Here is a 14,477-nt window from a genome sequence, read left to right as displayed (position 1 = left end):
GAAATACTCTTAAAATATCACGGCAAAATCTATTTTTATGCAACATATTGAGACTATTTAATTTTTGTCTGTGTTGAAACTCAAAAAAGTGTTATTTGTAAAGTTTTGAAAAGCTTACTTTTCCTAAAGCTCACTTTTCTTTTTGATGTGTTACGTGTGCCATCTATTCCATGCACTTGTGCTGCCGGAAGTGGTGTAACCGCGTGAAAAAGAGTCAGCAAGTTGAAAGCGTAAACGGCGTAAACCGCGTAGACGCGCAGAAGCCGTAGGAAGGCGGCAGTACCAGAGACGAAAATGTCGAGCCGGGCACAGTTATTTATCGGCCGACTTCCTTTAGACACGCGTGAAAGGGATGTCGAACAAGTATTTGAGAGATACGGGAGGCTGCTTCGTTGCGACGTTAAATATGGTATGCCCTTTTCTTGTTACTACGTCGGCGAAATCTGCGGGTAGGGCTAAGTTTCTTAAGCCTAATGTTCGATTCAGGTGCTTCAGTTTGTCAGGTTCGTTATTCACGACAGCTGCTTGCAAAGGCGCCTACACAGCATTAGAAGCGAAAATCCTGAAGTTGTATACGGTGGTTTACTACGCTGGTGCAGTAACATTGTTTCGCGCTGAAGATCGGCACTCTGTGCATTTCGAAGTGTTCGGAAGTTGGGTGATGCGTTCGCATATATTCTCCATTATCTACAACGTTTTTTTTGTTTTTCTCTTCCAGGCACTGGCATGGCCTACGCCTTCGTTGACTACGATGACCACAGAGATGCCGAAGTAAGTACTTCCGCTAATCAATGACTTTCATACATATTTCTTAGGGCCCTTTTTATGCACATCATTCACCTAACTTGCAGTTGGTTACAGCTTTCCGTTTTCGTTAACAAGCGTCGCAGAAATTTCTAGACCTCAACGATCTGATTGTCTGTATCCATTGTCTTCCAAAATTGCAGATGAATATATCAAGGATTGCCCGTACTTCATTATGTCTTACGCAAATGCGACTGCAGAGAAGTCTGACCAATGAGGCCATTTTGGGCTGGTGTCACACTGGTTTTTACTGCTCTAATGAATGTCTGTGTAACATGAGAAAATTTGCTATCAATGAAACATGACAAAATCTGTCAAAAGAAGGATGTTAGAGGCAAGTATCCAAACTCACACACACACACTAAAAAAAAAAAGCACGAGAAAGTTTTATTTCTTTCAAGCAGCTTGAGGTTTGTAGCTGTCTTATTAGTGAATATGCAAGTGTCTGAATTCTGTCACTGTGGTGAAACTCTTTTGGGATAGACAAAAGTTTAATGGGCAAGAGGACATATTGTGTGATGTTTATAGGGTGTATTCACGTGACGTCAGACGAACGCGTTTGGCTGGTGATCAGTTTTTCGGTGCCGCTGCCGAGATGACCTAGCGTTTGCTCGAAAATGAAGCCTACAATGGTGTTTTAAAATCGGGTTGCGTCCATCCACTCCTATTATCCCGAGGGCACTTTGTCATTGACGTTCTCACTATTTCCTTTACGAAAACTATAGTTGCCACTTTGAAAAATTGCGCAGTTTGTCATCTTTCAATGACCACAGATGACCATGAAGTGACCACCAGTGGTAGGAGCTTATGGGCATGCCATGTCACAGCGCAACATAGGTGAATACACTCTATAAGGGAGAAACTGGTGTTTGCAAAGACAAATCATCCTCTGTTTCTGTTGCATTAACAGTATAAAACCTTGAGGGAGAGCACATTTGCACTCCCGTCAAATCTGACAGGTGTGTATGGCAAATTGTAGTGGCCAAGGTAACGGTGTAAATTTTGTGGCAACCACTGGTGAGCTGCACTGGTGATGTATGGGAAGGGATTAGAAATCTGTTTTGGCGCTTTAATCGTCCTTGGAAATTATGTGCGGTAGTTGTAATTCTATGTATTCTCCTTCTCCGTCATGTTCCCTCTAAAGGTGAAGTTATAATGTTGTACCAACACACATGGCCAGACATCCTTTGACGCATGCAACATGAATGCTGATCAGGAGTGAGTTTCCCTGGGGGGGCTTGAGTCTTGCGAGGCAGTTATAGTTTTGTTCAATTTAAGAAGGAAAAGAAATCTAGTCAGTCAGTGCTTAAAATATACTGCGCCGCAGATGGGATGGCTGGATGCAGAGAGGTCACGCTCCTTCCTGCGCCTTCGTTTTCTCCCCCACGCTCCCTCCTGAGGTGCGCTCCCTCTTGAGCCAGGGAGTATGACGTAGTACATCATACTCCCTCTGCTTCCGTATTGGCTGTTAAGACAGACTCTACGCTGTGTGGTGGCACTGCAGTATTTCTCCTTGAGCGCTATCACGTCTCCTTATCTCCAGCAGCGTACATAGCTGACAGACTAGATTTCTTTTCCTTCTTAAGTTGAACACGACTATAGCAGTGTCACAGCGGGGCACCAGTTTCTCCCTAGTAGGAATGTTTGCTTGCATGACCATCACCCATGGCCAATGACTCTTATTATTTTTGTGCTGACGCCTGTATGTGTGTGTATATCCAATCAGCGTGACACTGGCCCCCAAAAGAGAGGAGTCCTTCCTCCTGCGACAGCAGACCGATTGACTTGACACAACTGTTGCCTACCGAACACCCGAGACTTTTGTGAGAGAGAGAGAGATGATGATGATGACAGATCCCTATGAGAGAGAGGGAGACAAACGAGACAAACCGAACAGCGGCCACCCTGAACCGGGCAGTTTGCTTGACTCTACCTCTACTGAGTGACTCGTCACTACTACCGCGACTGACCGCCAACGACACGACGGTCCCTCGCCGTTGACCAGTGTGACGCGTATGTTGTTCATACCGTCTTGTCTGTGCAGTAATGGCATTTTTTTCTTGTTGCTTTCTGGTGTCGTTGCAAAATGGAATCTGTAGATGTGGTGGGGGAGGTTTGAAAGCTTAAACAATTGTGTGTTACGGGATAGATTAGTGCCAGAATGTGGCGGAAAGATGGTGTAACCAGGACGAGTGGCCGTAGTGTAAGGAAGACTTATTGGCCCACGAAAGTAGGGAGGGGTAGGGGTGGGATGGTAGGCTTAAGGTAAATGTAACTAAGCCCAAATTGAGGTTCTGAGACCGCTCAGCTATTTCGGAAATATCTGTTCTCTAATCTTGGTAGCAATCTTACTTAAATTTTCTGGTTGCAAGTCAGGTGCAAATTTCAAAATGCAAGGGCTGAAACACCCCTGCTGTTCAGTAGCACATTCCTACTACGTTTTAATTTTTACTGAAAGATACATATTAGATTTCTGTATTATGAAAAGAAAGCAACTCTATCCTGTCTGTGTTGACCCGAGCTAAAACCTATGAGTAGGCAAAACTACCAGCAGCTTTCTCCATCTGGAGAATGCTTGAGATTTTATGCAGGGATATGTCTGAAGTGCATTTGCTAATTCTCTGTTCAATGGGTAAATCAGGATGCGATCAAGTATGAGAATGGACGAGATATCCGTGGCCAGAGCATAGTGGTGGAATGGGCTCGTGGTCCATCGTACAGACCTTCTGGTGGTGGAAAGGTACGTATTCGAAGTTGTGAATGACAGTGTGTTGTGTGGACCTAAGGGGTTGTTCTGTAATACTTAATGGGTATTTGAAAGCAGGGCGTCAAACTCAAAATTTATGGGTTTGGTTCGGAGATATTGGTTCGTTTCAGTTCTGGAGCGCAGAAATAAATCTGAGGAATCAGGTTCAGCACACTGCAGAAAAATTTGGCAACATTCTCGGTAGAACACTGGAATGTACGGCACAAGTGTGGTGTGCCGTAGTGTACGGATGCAAGCTTTCCCACAAGCAAATGTTGCAGTACAACATTTAGAGCTGAGGCCTTTTTGTACCTCGTATGCATATGCTTTCCCATAAGCGTGGAAAGGTGGCTTGCATGTATGGTGCCCGTATTTTGTATAATATCTTGTGCTACAGCATTAGAAGCGGCCTAAGCTGCCCTGCAGACATGTTTTTTGTTGTTGCTTTTGATATGGTGCCTGTGTAAAGCATGCAGTGTTATTTTGATGTTCCTCAAAGACAGGTGTATTGAACACAAAACTCATTTATTTGACCTGTGAAGGCTATTGGTAAACATGGCTTGGAGGATAGGATTGGATTGTTTTAGGGCGATACCTCAGCTTATTGCACTGACATGGTGAGGTAATGTGTATGACGTGTAGAATATCCATGTATCATTATGGTAGTTTCATGACAGGGCTTGTGTGGTGTTGCAGGTGCCTCGTTCCTGTTTTTCTCTCTATCAGATCAAGTGAGGGAAAAAGCTCCAATAACACGTTTAGTCACAACATTCGTGGTGCCTCAGTTTGCACCTTTTAGGCAACAGGTTACAGTATATTGCAGAGGAGGAAACACATATCTGGGAGCAGGCATCAAGAATAAGAACCCTGGACCACTAAGCCCTACAGTGCTGTGTAATCCTTGCCTTGATCCTTCTATGCTAGAGTACCTCCTTGCCACTCTTTATCTGTTCAAATGAATCTGTCTGTTATGCAAGACACCTTTCTTCTATTTCTTTGCTATCCCCAGGAGCATATATTCAGTTTTTTTGGTAACTGATATCTAATCTTGTCAACAGCAAAACTATTTTGACGAATGCTACCGCTGCCGGAGGACAGGACACTGGGCAAGGGATTGTCCCGACTCTGATCGTCACTATGGCGGTTCAAGCAGGTATGGTATCAAAGGATTGTCTCTCTCGTGTGCGTCCAAGGTTATGCACGCAACATAGTGATATGCCATTGTATGCCGAATAAATAGTGCCTAGTTTTATTTTGGTAGTAGTTATATTTTTCGGTGAAATCGGGGGGAAGTAAATATCTGGTTATATATTTGTTTGAGAATTGGGGTGTAACTCTGCTGTATTTACTTTCTGCCATAGTGGTTACGTAGTTCATGCTTTGAAACTTCATGTTTGAAACGTGTTCAAGATTCAAGTGACTGATTGTAGAAAGTGGTAAATAAGGTATAGTTCATCCAATGTCTAGGTTTATGAAGTAGACCTATGAAGTGCACATGTCAGTACCCTCCACAGCCAGGGCTGAATTGCTGCACCTTAAAGCACTGATTTGTCCTTTATGCTGTCGTTGAGAGCACCAAACCTTTATTTTTTGATAATCATAATTTGGAGTAAATTTCAGTACACAGAGAGCACAATGGCATCATAAGGACAGGAGGAAGTAACACGCTTGGGTCATTTGTTAGGACAAAGCCTATGCTGGCCCATGGCATCACTAGCAGCATATTTGTGTATGCTGTTTGAATATTACAGAGGCCAGAGATCAATTCAGAGGTCTTGCGTCCTCTGCCAAAAAATACCAAAGTACGTGCATGACTTGCTGCAGCATAACCACCCCAAAAGCTTTTGCGAGGTGTCTGAAGTATCCAAAGGACCTCGAACAGCTCTAGACAGTAGAACTTTGTTTGCAACTTGTTTTAACGACATGTGTTGTTGCGAATGACAATAGGACCACTGAAACACAAATGATGAGAAACGTGCTCACATGTCTATTCCTCGTCCCACGTGGGGACTTGGGATGTATCCTGATGGCTTTCTGCCATGAAGGAACGTCAGCACAGGGGCCATCTGACTACCTGCTTCATCGGAGACGTTAATATTCCATTTGATACGGCAGTTTTTTCACACACGCTCATTTCTGGCTGTTTAGGCGCAGTCGAAGCCCACGACGTAATCGACGGCCTCCTCCTCGTTCACGCTACAGCCGTTCTGCGTCCAGGTCTCGATCAAAGTCGCGTTCCAGGTGGGTCACAAAATCTCTTCACGGGGCAATTGTTCTGCTTTGTTCCGTTCCCCAACCTTTGTTTTGTTAAGGTCACCGAGGCGGAGCCGCCGCAGTTGGACACGCAGCCGGAGTCGCAGCCACACTCCTGATCGCCGTAGGAGCCGCACAAGGAGTCCATCCCCCGACCGACAGGTTTGTTCCTGAGTTGCACCTATTTTTACCATAAGAAAGCAGACATCTCGTGGGGGACTCCTACGTTAAAGTGCCACTGCGGACCAAATCTCGTGTCTTCAGAATCCTACCAAAGTTATTGTTGGTCATATTTTATTGCAATGTGTCGTTGCCAGGGGGCAGCACTTGCCGTTTTAGTTTTGTGCTCGCGGATCTCGAGACATGCCATCTCGTTTTTCTATTCTCGGCTCACTTTCGTTCTCGGCCTGTCTCATTAAACGAGCCTGATCCCCTCGACTCAGAGTCTGCGTCCCTGTTTGCTTCTACCGCCTTGCGGCTCCTGCACAACAGGTTATGGGCCCAGGACACCTAGGACTGTGACTCGACGACGACTGTCACTGACCAAGCGCATCTTTGCGGAGAAGCAAGTGAGAAGTTGGGACCAGGAGAGCGGCGGAGAGACATGGCGCTCTCAGACGATAGCACTCTCAGGATACCGAAACTGACTTCGGAAAACTATCACGCTTGGGCGATTAGAGCAAAAGCAGCGCTGGTGCAGAAGAGCTGTTGGGAGGCAGTGGACCCCGGCTACATAGACGCTGAGATGACTACTGACGAAAGGAGGACCAACAACAAGGCCCTCACATTCCTCTTCCTCGTGGTTGAGGACAGTTACTTGGACGACATCGGGGCCTGTACCTCCGCCAAAGCCGCATGGGATATTCTGCGGGAGATCCATACGAAGTATGGTCTACTACATATCCTGCAACTTCTACGGGACTTCGTCAACGTGAGGAAGAAGCGCGAAGAACCGATGAAGGAGTATTTGAGCAGGCTAATGGGTTTGCACAGAAAACTCTCCAATGGAGGCTACGCATTTACGGACAAAGAAGTTGCCTTAGTGATGCTAATGGGTTTGCCAGAAGCTTACGAACCACTCATTCTCAAACTCGAGCAAGACGAAGCCACGCTCACAACTAAAGAGGTCAAGGCAAGGCTACTCGTCGAGGAAAAGAGAAAACAGAGGCGCGACGAAGAGCACGTTTCAGAGACGGACGAAGATGCGAAAGCTCTTGTGTCGAAAAGCAAGTTCAGACCCAGGTACGGAAAGACTAAGTACGACTCCAAGACTGAGAGACCTTCTGAGCATACGCCCGGAGGACGCCGCGATGAGGCAAAACGTCATGTGAGATGCTTCGCGTGTGGAAGATTTGGGCATATCGCCAGGGACTGTGAAGAAGGTGACCGTGATGACCGTAGAAACCAGTCTCAAGAAAATTTCAACGCATCACGGGCGAAGAAGGCATCCCACAGGGCGCTATCCGCGAAGAAATCAGGCATGAAGGAAAGTTATATCTGGTACTTAGACAGCGGAGCCACAGACCACATGACATCGGACAGGACGAAGCTCACAGGATTCCAGGAATACTCATCAGTAGTAGAAGCCGCCAACAAAGAGGCGATGGAAATTCTAGGCAAGGGCGAGGCGACCTTCAAGCTCCCAAAGGAATGTGGTGGAACAGTGGTCACACTGAAAGATGTGCTGTATGTACCGGATCTGGACGGTAACCTCCTATCCGTCGGAAGGATGGAAGAACGTGGATATAAGGTCATATTCAATCAGGGAAGCTGTGAGGTGAGAGACCAGAACAATGAACTCATTGCATCCGCATCGCGGAAGGGAAGGTTATACAGAGTAGAGGAAGAGAGGCCTGTGCTGAAGCTAGCCAAAGCGACGGACTACGCACTATGGCACCGTCGACTAGGACACCTTCACCAAGAAGCCGTGCAAGAACTTTGCGGAGAAGTTCTGCATAGAGACGAAATATGCTCCACGTGCGTGCAGGGAAAGCAGCGAAGAAAGAGCTTCATATCCAGTAGCGGTTCTTCGTCTCGTACTGGAGTACCTTTGGAGCTCATTCATTCGGACGTCGTGGGGAACATCACTCCAACGTCCAAAGGAGGGTCTAACTACTTCGTGACGTTTATTGACGATTTTTCGAGGTACGCAGTCGTATATCCGATGAAGAGCAAAAATGAGGTGTTGGAGAAGTTCGACGAGTACCGACGAATGGTAGAAAATCTCCACGGAACCACCATCAAAGTCCTTCGCAGTGACAACGGTGGAGAGTATACGGGGAAGCAATTCTGCCAATACCTGGTGAAACACGGCATTCGACGACAGCTCACCGTGCCTGGAACACCACAGCAGAACGGAGTGGCCGAAAGGTTTAATCAGACGATCTTGGACATGACTCGATGCCTGCTGATCGAATCAGGCCTCACCAAAACACTATGGGCGGACGCTGTTGTCACGGCAACATACCTACGCAACAAGTGTCCATCAAAGGCTGTAGGGGGTCTTGTGCCAGAAGTGTTGTGGCTGGGAAAGGAAGTCAACATCGATCACCTGAGGGTATTCGGATGTAAGGCCTGGAGCGCACAGAGTCGGCGACAGCAGAGAGCAAAGCTGGACCCAAGGGCAATTGAGTGCATTTTCCTCGGCTACCCGGAGGGCGTCAAGGGATACAAGCTTTGGGACCGGAAACGCGACAAATTCTTTGTGAGCCGTGATGTCGTCTTCGACGAGAACTGTTTCCCGTACGGTGGTAGACCATGTGGAGAAGAATTCCCGGCACCAGACGACAGTGAAGAGGCGCCCAACATGGTCGATGGCACGGTGATCCTCAGCAATCTGGATGACGAACTGCAAGAGATTCCAGAGGTGACATTTGAAGCACAAGACGAGGGGGAGACGAATGAGGCAATAACTCCCGTGCTGCAACAAGACGAGCCGTCAACCTCAGGAGTACCAGGAGTACCCGAAGAACAGGCAAGAAAACTCATCATCATTGTGAACGTCTTGGCCTACATGAACTCTTGCGTGTGGGCTGAAGGTAGCGACGACTCATTGAGGGGGAGTGTTGGTCATATTTTATTGCAATGTGTCGTTGCCAGGGGGCAGCACTTGCCGTTTTAGTTTTGTGCTCGCGGATCTCGAGACATGCCATCTCGTTTTTCTATTCTCGGCTCACTTTCGTTCTCGGCCTGTCTCATTAAACGAGCCTGATCCCCTCGACTCCGAGTCTGCGTCCCTGTTTGCTTCTACCGCCTTGCGGCTCCTGCACAACAGTTATGTTACTATAATCTTCTTCTTGTCCCACTTTACATTTCTGCAAAATATGTTGGCTCCACACGCGAAAGCTGGATAAATTTTATTTTTATTTTTGAGAACTGTGACGTCATGTTAGGCTCAGACGGAGCGCCCGTTTTCCGGGGGGGCGGGGGGGGGGGGGGAGAGAGAAAACACAAAGGAAGGACAAGACATCTCTCCCATTTTTCGCTCTTTGGATCAGTGTCACACGAGTTCTCCACCACGTGACCCTCCCCGGATGCCGCCGTCGACAGTGGGAGACTGGTGCACTCTCCAACGTATTGCGAATTGTGGGCTTATTTTTACGTCATCCGCTCACATGTCATCGAAACTTGTGGAGGCTCAGCAGATCTTCAAAAATTTACAGAAATTCACAGCGCCCACAAACAGGGTTGAAATTTCGCATTTAGAATCCATCAGGCACGTTCTTTTGTTGGACTAAATAAAATGTTTTCCGAGTCCCGAGTTCTTCCCTAGTGTTATCTACATTCTTTTTAGTGAATTGAATGGTGCCGCCTTGATCTAGTATGATGTGCACTGGGCCGAGGCCGGGCCAACAAAAATGTCTCCATGAGTCTGGCCAGGCCATCAAGATAATTCTGTACAATGCGAGACTTTATATGCAGTAGTTGATATGATCACGTGCTTGAGTCATTCCTGCGCATATATTTACAAAAGCAAAGGGCACTGCATTATGCATATGGTTTTGATCCTCTAGAACCTTCTCAAGGCCAGTTATCATTGCACATGACTCCTAATGTCTTTCACAATTAGGCTCACAGATCTTGGTGAGAGGGGTAGCAATTGGAAGCAAGACCCCTCAAACATCCTCTACCTCTACGAAAGCTTTTAACGTAATGATAACGCGCTTGCGCACGTGTCTTCTTGCGTTGTCGCGGTGTTAATCTGCCAGTTCTAGTATGTTCTCTAAATTTATTAATCCCTTCACTGTTTAAAAAAATCTTGTTGTACACAAAACTGATACTTTTTTTCTCGTAGTATATGGCATTCTGTGGCAGCAAAAATTTCAGCTCTATCTAAAGAAATGGCTGTTATATTACATTTTGCAGGAATGTGGTGAAGCGAATATACAAATGTAGGAGCATTTCTATTAATGTGTTAGCGTGGTCTGTGTGGCGCGGTGAGCGAAGAGGGCACGTGGAGAGAGCGATGCGGCGCTTGCATGGTGCGGGTCTGGTGGTCGACAGGTTCAGACATGTCTGCGTGCCACAATACGAAGCTCCCTCCCGGACATGCTGTGCTGCACTCTACCCATACAGAACCAAAACGTTGCATAGACGAGTCTGAATCGTCGCTCGAGATGCCTTGCAGGGCACTCTTAGCTGAGTCAGTGGGCCTAGCTGGGCCGCATAAAAACAGGAAGGGACGGACCAGGCCATTTTTTGATGCACCCGGGCTGGGTCGGGCCCGGAAAAATTGCAGAGCTATACCTTTGGTTACCAAACAAGTTAGGAACAGAGCATGAGCGCACGATATCCTGAGTGTGCTACCTCGGAAGATGTTACGTGATGGACATCTCTGGCCTTTGGATGTGGCAGTAACACCCTCTCCACTTGTCACATGTGCCGTGCTAAGTCTTTCGGTCGACGCCGTGGAAGTCCACGCTTGCGGTTCATCCACGGCAAAGTGAAAGTGGACACGTTAGTGGCCATTATTGATGAGCTGTCTAATGATAGGTCGCTGTGGATAGAAATCGAGGGTGAACCTTTGGAAACTTGCTCCGCACAGTATCAACGGCAGAGGCACTGAGCTATCCTTGCATCGTGCATGCGAGCGAGGTTGATTTCTCCTGTGCGTCTGTCAATAAACCAATATAATTGAAATGTGTAATGAGACACTTTCAGTAAAAGCTGTATTTGATCAATTTCACGTAACCTTGTGTGTTTTGACCGAGCTACCATGTCCGGCCATCTCCAGATATAACGAGGGTTTGCTGTATTACCATTTGGAAAACCATGTCTGAGAGCAGGCCTTGAGCTTTCACGAAGTTTACTACTTCTTAGATACAGCAGGTGTCTACCAACTTGGGAAACCAGCAATTGTCTGGGAATTTTCATGCGTCTGGAAAAGTCGCGGGATTGTCAGGGAATTTGCCAAAAAGCAGCCAAAGTCAGGGAAAATCACAAACAAGTGCGTGTCGATGCGCAGCGATTCGCAGCATCCTCTTAATACTCAGCAAATAATCTGTTTTATGAGGGATCTGTATCAGTACATATCAGCAGGCACCAAGTTCCCTGCTGCTTTGGTCAGGGAATTTGTGTGACATAGTCAGTGAAAACCAGAAAAAGTCAGGGAATTGAAGGCTGCAATTTGGTATGTTAAACTGACTGATACTAAGATTGTAATATCCTAACTGCAACAATACTAACAAGCTATTCACTTCATTTGATGCCAAAACATCCTACTGTATAAACAAGATTATAGGTTGATCCTGTGTGTGTTAACCCCCAATCGACCATTGTCTCCTTATAAGATGAGGGCAGTTTTTCACCTTAATTTGTTTGGGGAAACCTCAACCTATAATCTGGTTTACATGGTAGCTACTCCGCTCTATTCGGAAACTCAGGACAAAGTGTTAGAGTATTCAGGTAATATCTGGTTAGTGGTAAGTTACTACGGTGCAATTGTAGGAGAGTTGTAATACTAGCATAACTTTAATTTCGTTATGTCTACGTTTCAGCGACGAGCTCCCACAGAAAATGGTGACCGAAGCAGGTCAGGAAGTCCGAGGGCAGGGAGTGCTGGTTCAGGCCGTAGAGGCAGTCGGAGCAAATCTCGTTGAAGCATGTCTCGACCTGCTCTCAAAGTTCTTGCCGTCCCCTTCCAGTGAAATCATTCTTCCTCCAACTGCAATCGCAGGCTTCCAGCTCATTTGAATTTCTCATGTCTGCCTCATGCATTACATTTCCGCATTTTGTGATGCTGTGTTCGAAAACATCACCTGTCCATCTTTTGTGTTTCCTCTGTGGCTCAGTTTGTACACGTTATGGGAAGGAAGCAGTTTACGAAATGATTGCTTTTGATTTGAGTCATGTTGTCCGTGTCACCTTAGTAATAAAACGTGGTTAGTAATTGTGGTATTTTGTTACGATTTAGAGGCACTGTAATGCAGGAAAGCCTCAATCTCTGAAAATTTATTTACTGTATTCGAAAACCTGAGCCCTTTTACTGGTTTCTGCACATAGTTTGTTTCAGAAAATCGAAGAATTATGGGGCAAAAGTGTCTCCAACTGCGCACTGCTCGTCCAGCGGCAAAACTGCATGTGTGCGCACAACTGTCTAAAACAAAGCGGCTATGTAGCCATCAAGAGCAGCACACCACAGGAACATAATGCTTTATAATGGTGCCCACAAACAGCATATGCCTGCACAGCAGTGCACCTTCGTCCAAGCTGAGGTTTTGGAGCACCTCCTGTCTAAAGTGACTAAAACTGGGATGAAATAAATCAATGTCATTGGTGATAACATTAGAAGATGTTTGTATTTGTCGAGACTGTGACTGTCGAGCAGCTATGTCTTTAACAGAGAACTGTGTCGGACAGTACGGAGTGGGGCATCAAAATGTAAAAGGTGATTGATAGTCTGCATGTATAATGTTTGTACAGAAAAATTAAAACACGATCACAGATCACTGTTACTTGAGAAATTTGGGATTACTTCCCACCAGATGTCAGACTGCAATTTTACTAGAAAATTAAAAATATTTAGCGTTCCCTCTAGCGTGTACAACTTGTTGGGCTGGTTTACAAGCAACCAAGCTGTTGCACTACGCCACCAGCATACCCTACCTGTCTGCTGCTTTGCAAGCACCGTGGCATGGAAGGACGTCGGGACTTATCCGGCACTTTGCCAATGACGTGCAGTGGCACAACTCAATCGTGTATAAGCAGCGCGCGTGCTGAGAGATAAAAGGCACCGAGCAGTTTCTGCGTCACACGAGAATCGTGTCTATCGTCCGCGGCTGCTTTCTTGGACTGCTTTTGGAAATTCGATGGCGCAGTGACAATACACCGCAGAGCGAAAATATGTTGCAGCTTCACAGGTGAGTCAGGGTTTCGAGCCACGTTAAATGTAACTCCATTGCTCCTTTAATATCCAACATCGCCTAACGAAACTCATTGTCTCAGGTAGCGCTGTTGAAGCAGACTTGAGTCAAGTGCGTGCTAAAAGCGGAAGGAGTTCTCCAGTTCACGTGTCTTGCAAGGAATGTAGAGGAGTTGCGAGGAGCTGCTGCTGCATTTCATTCGAATGTTCGATTCTGTCGGCTGTGTAAGCCTGTGAGAACGTACACAATGCTGTGAATTGAGGCACTTGAACACAGCCTTCGCAACGCCCAATAGACGATTTCAGGAAATCCCAGTGCTCCTTGCGCACGCGTTGCATCCTGGGAGATTAATGAGGAACGGGGCAGTCCACGTTTCGCTCACCATGACACTTCGTGGACAATTGGAGGAGAAACCGTTTGGGCCTTCTCACTTCTGATAACTAAGCAAGTTCCCATAGTTCAAAGTGGCGTTCCAGCTTTCTACATCCCACTGCATCATCATTACTTATTTGTTGTTCAGCTGCCTGGGATTTTCAGAAGTCTTCTATTGCATACTTCCATTGAATGATGGCAGTTGGAGAAAAGGCACCTGCATGCAGTGTGATTCCTAGCGTGGCTTGGTATGTTGAAGAGAGGGTACAGCTAGCGTGAAAAATTGGAACCCGAGAAAGGGACAGAGGAGAGACGACACGACACGTTCGAGAACGTGTCGTGTCGTCCCTCCTCTGTCCCTTTCCCGGGTTCGAATTTTTCACCATGTACCAGCTAGCCTGGCACCGTTGCCCTTTTGCCAGTACAGCTAGCATGTTGTAATTGGTAGCGTCTCCTAACCGGCAAACAGGGTGTAGGTTCGAATTCCACTGCTGGTGCCTTTTCTTCAACTGCCATCGTTCATTTGAAGTACACGTGTACATTCGTAGCAGTGTCTGCAAAGAAACTGTTAGCAGGCAGAAAGTGACTGTAGCGTAAAGCCCGGAAAATCTCGATAAATGTTTCAGGCAGAGGTAAAGTTGTGCGAGCGATAAACTGCTGAGATAAATCGCTTGAGGAGTGACGAAAACTATAAAAAAATTACAGGACGGTTACGACTCGTGTAACGCGAAATTCAGCGTCAGCTGTGCGTGTGGTAAAATGAGGCCGGATGAAAATGTGTAGATAAATTGTAGAGGTGAGTGGTGGTCTGAACGAGGGGGCGGTTCTGGAACACCAAGTCTATGCATGAGCCATTTCTTGTTGTGGGTAACACATGTACTCGTCGGAGGATTGTGGGACTTTCGGCAATTGCCTTCTGGAAACGTTTGCCACCACTGAGG

At 46.6% G+C, this 14,477-nt stretch overlaps 1 protein-coding gene across 1 annotated transcript; it reads left to right on the top strand.

Moving 5' to 3' along the window:
- Positions 1-230: 230 nt before the first annotated feature.
- On the top strand, positions 231-12,840 carry LOC135394229 (probable splicing factor, arginine/serine-rich 5). The gene is made up of 7 exons (XM_064624860.1): positions 231-409; positions 719-771; positions 3,446-3,544; positions 4,609-4,703; positions 5,699-5,791; positions 5,863-5,965; positions 11,800-12,840. The coding sequence occupies exons 1-7, from the start codon at positions 295-297 to the stop codon at positions 11,899-11,901; spliced, it is 660 nt and encodes a 219-aa protein (XP_064480930.1). The 5' UTR covers positions 231-294; the 3' UTR covers positions 11,902-12,840.
- The last annotated feature ends 1,637 nt before the right edge of the window (positions 12,841-14,477 follow it).

This window comes from Ornithodoros turicata, chromosome 5 (assembly GCF_037126465.1).
Source record: "Ornithodoros turicata isolate Travis chromosome 5, ASM3712646v1, whole genome shotgun sequence".
Lineage (NCBI taxonomy): Eukaryota > Metazoa > Arthropoda > Arachnida > Ixodida > Argasidae > Ornithodoros > Ornithodoros turicata.
Note: the sequence above shows the minus strand (reverse complement) of the source record. Positions and strands in the feature narration are given on the sequence as shown.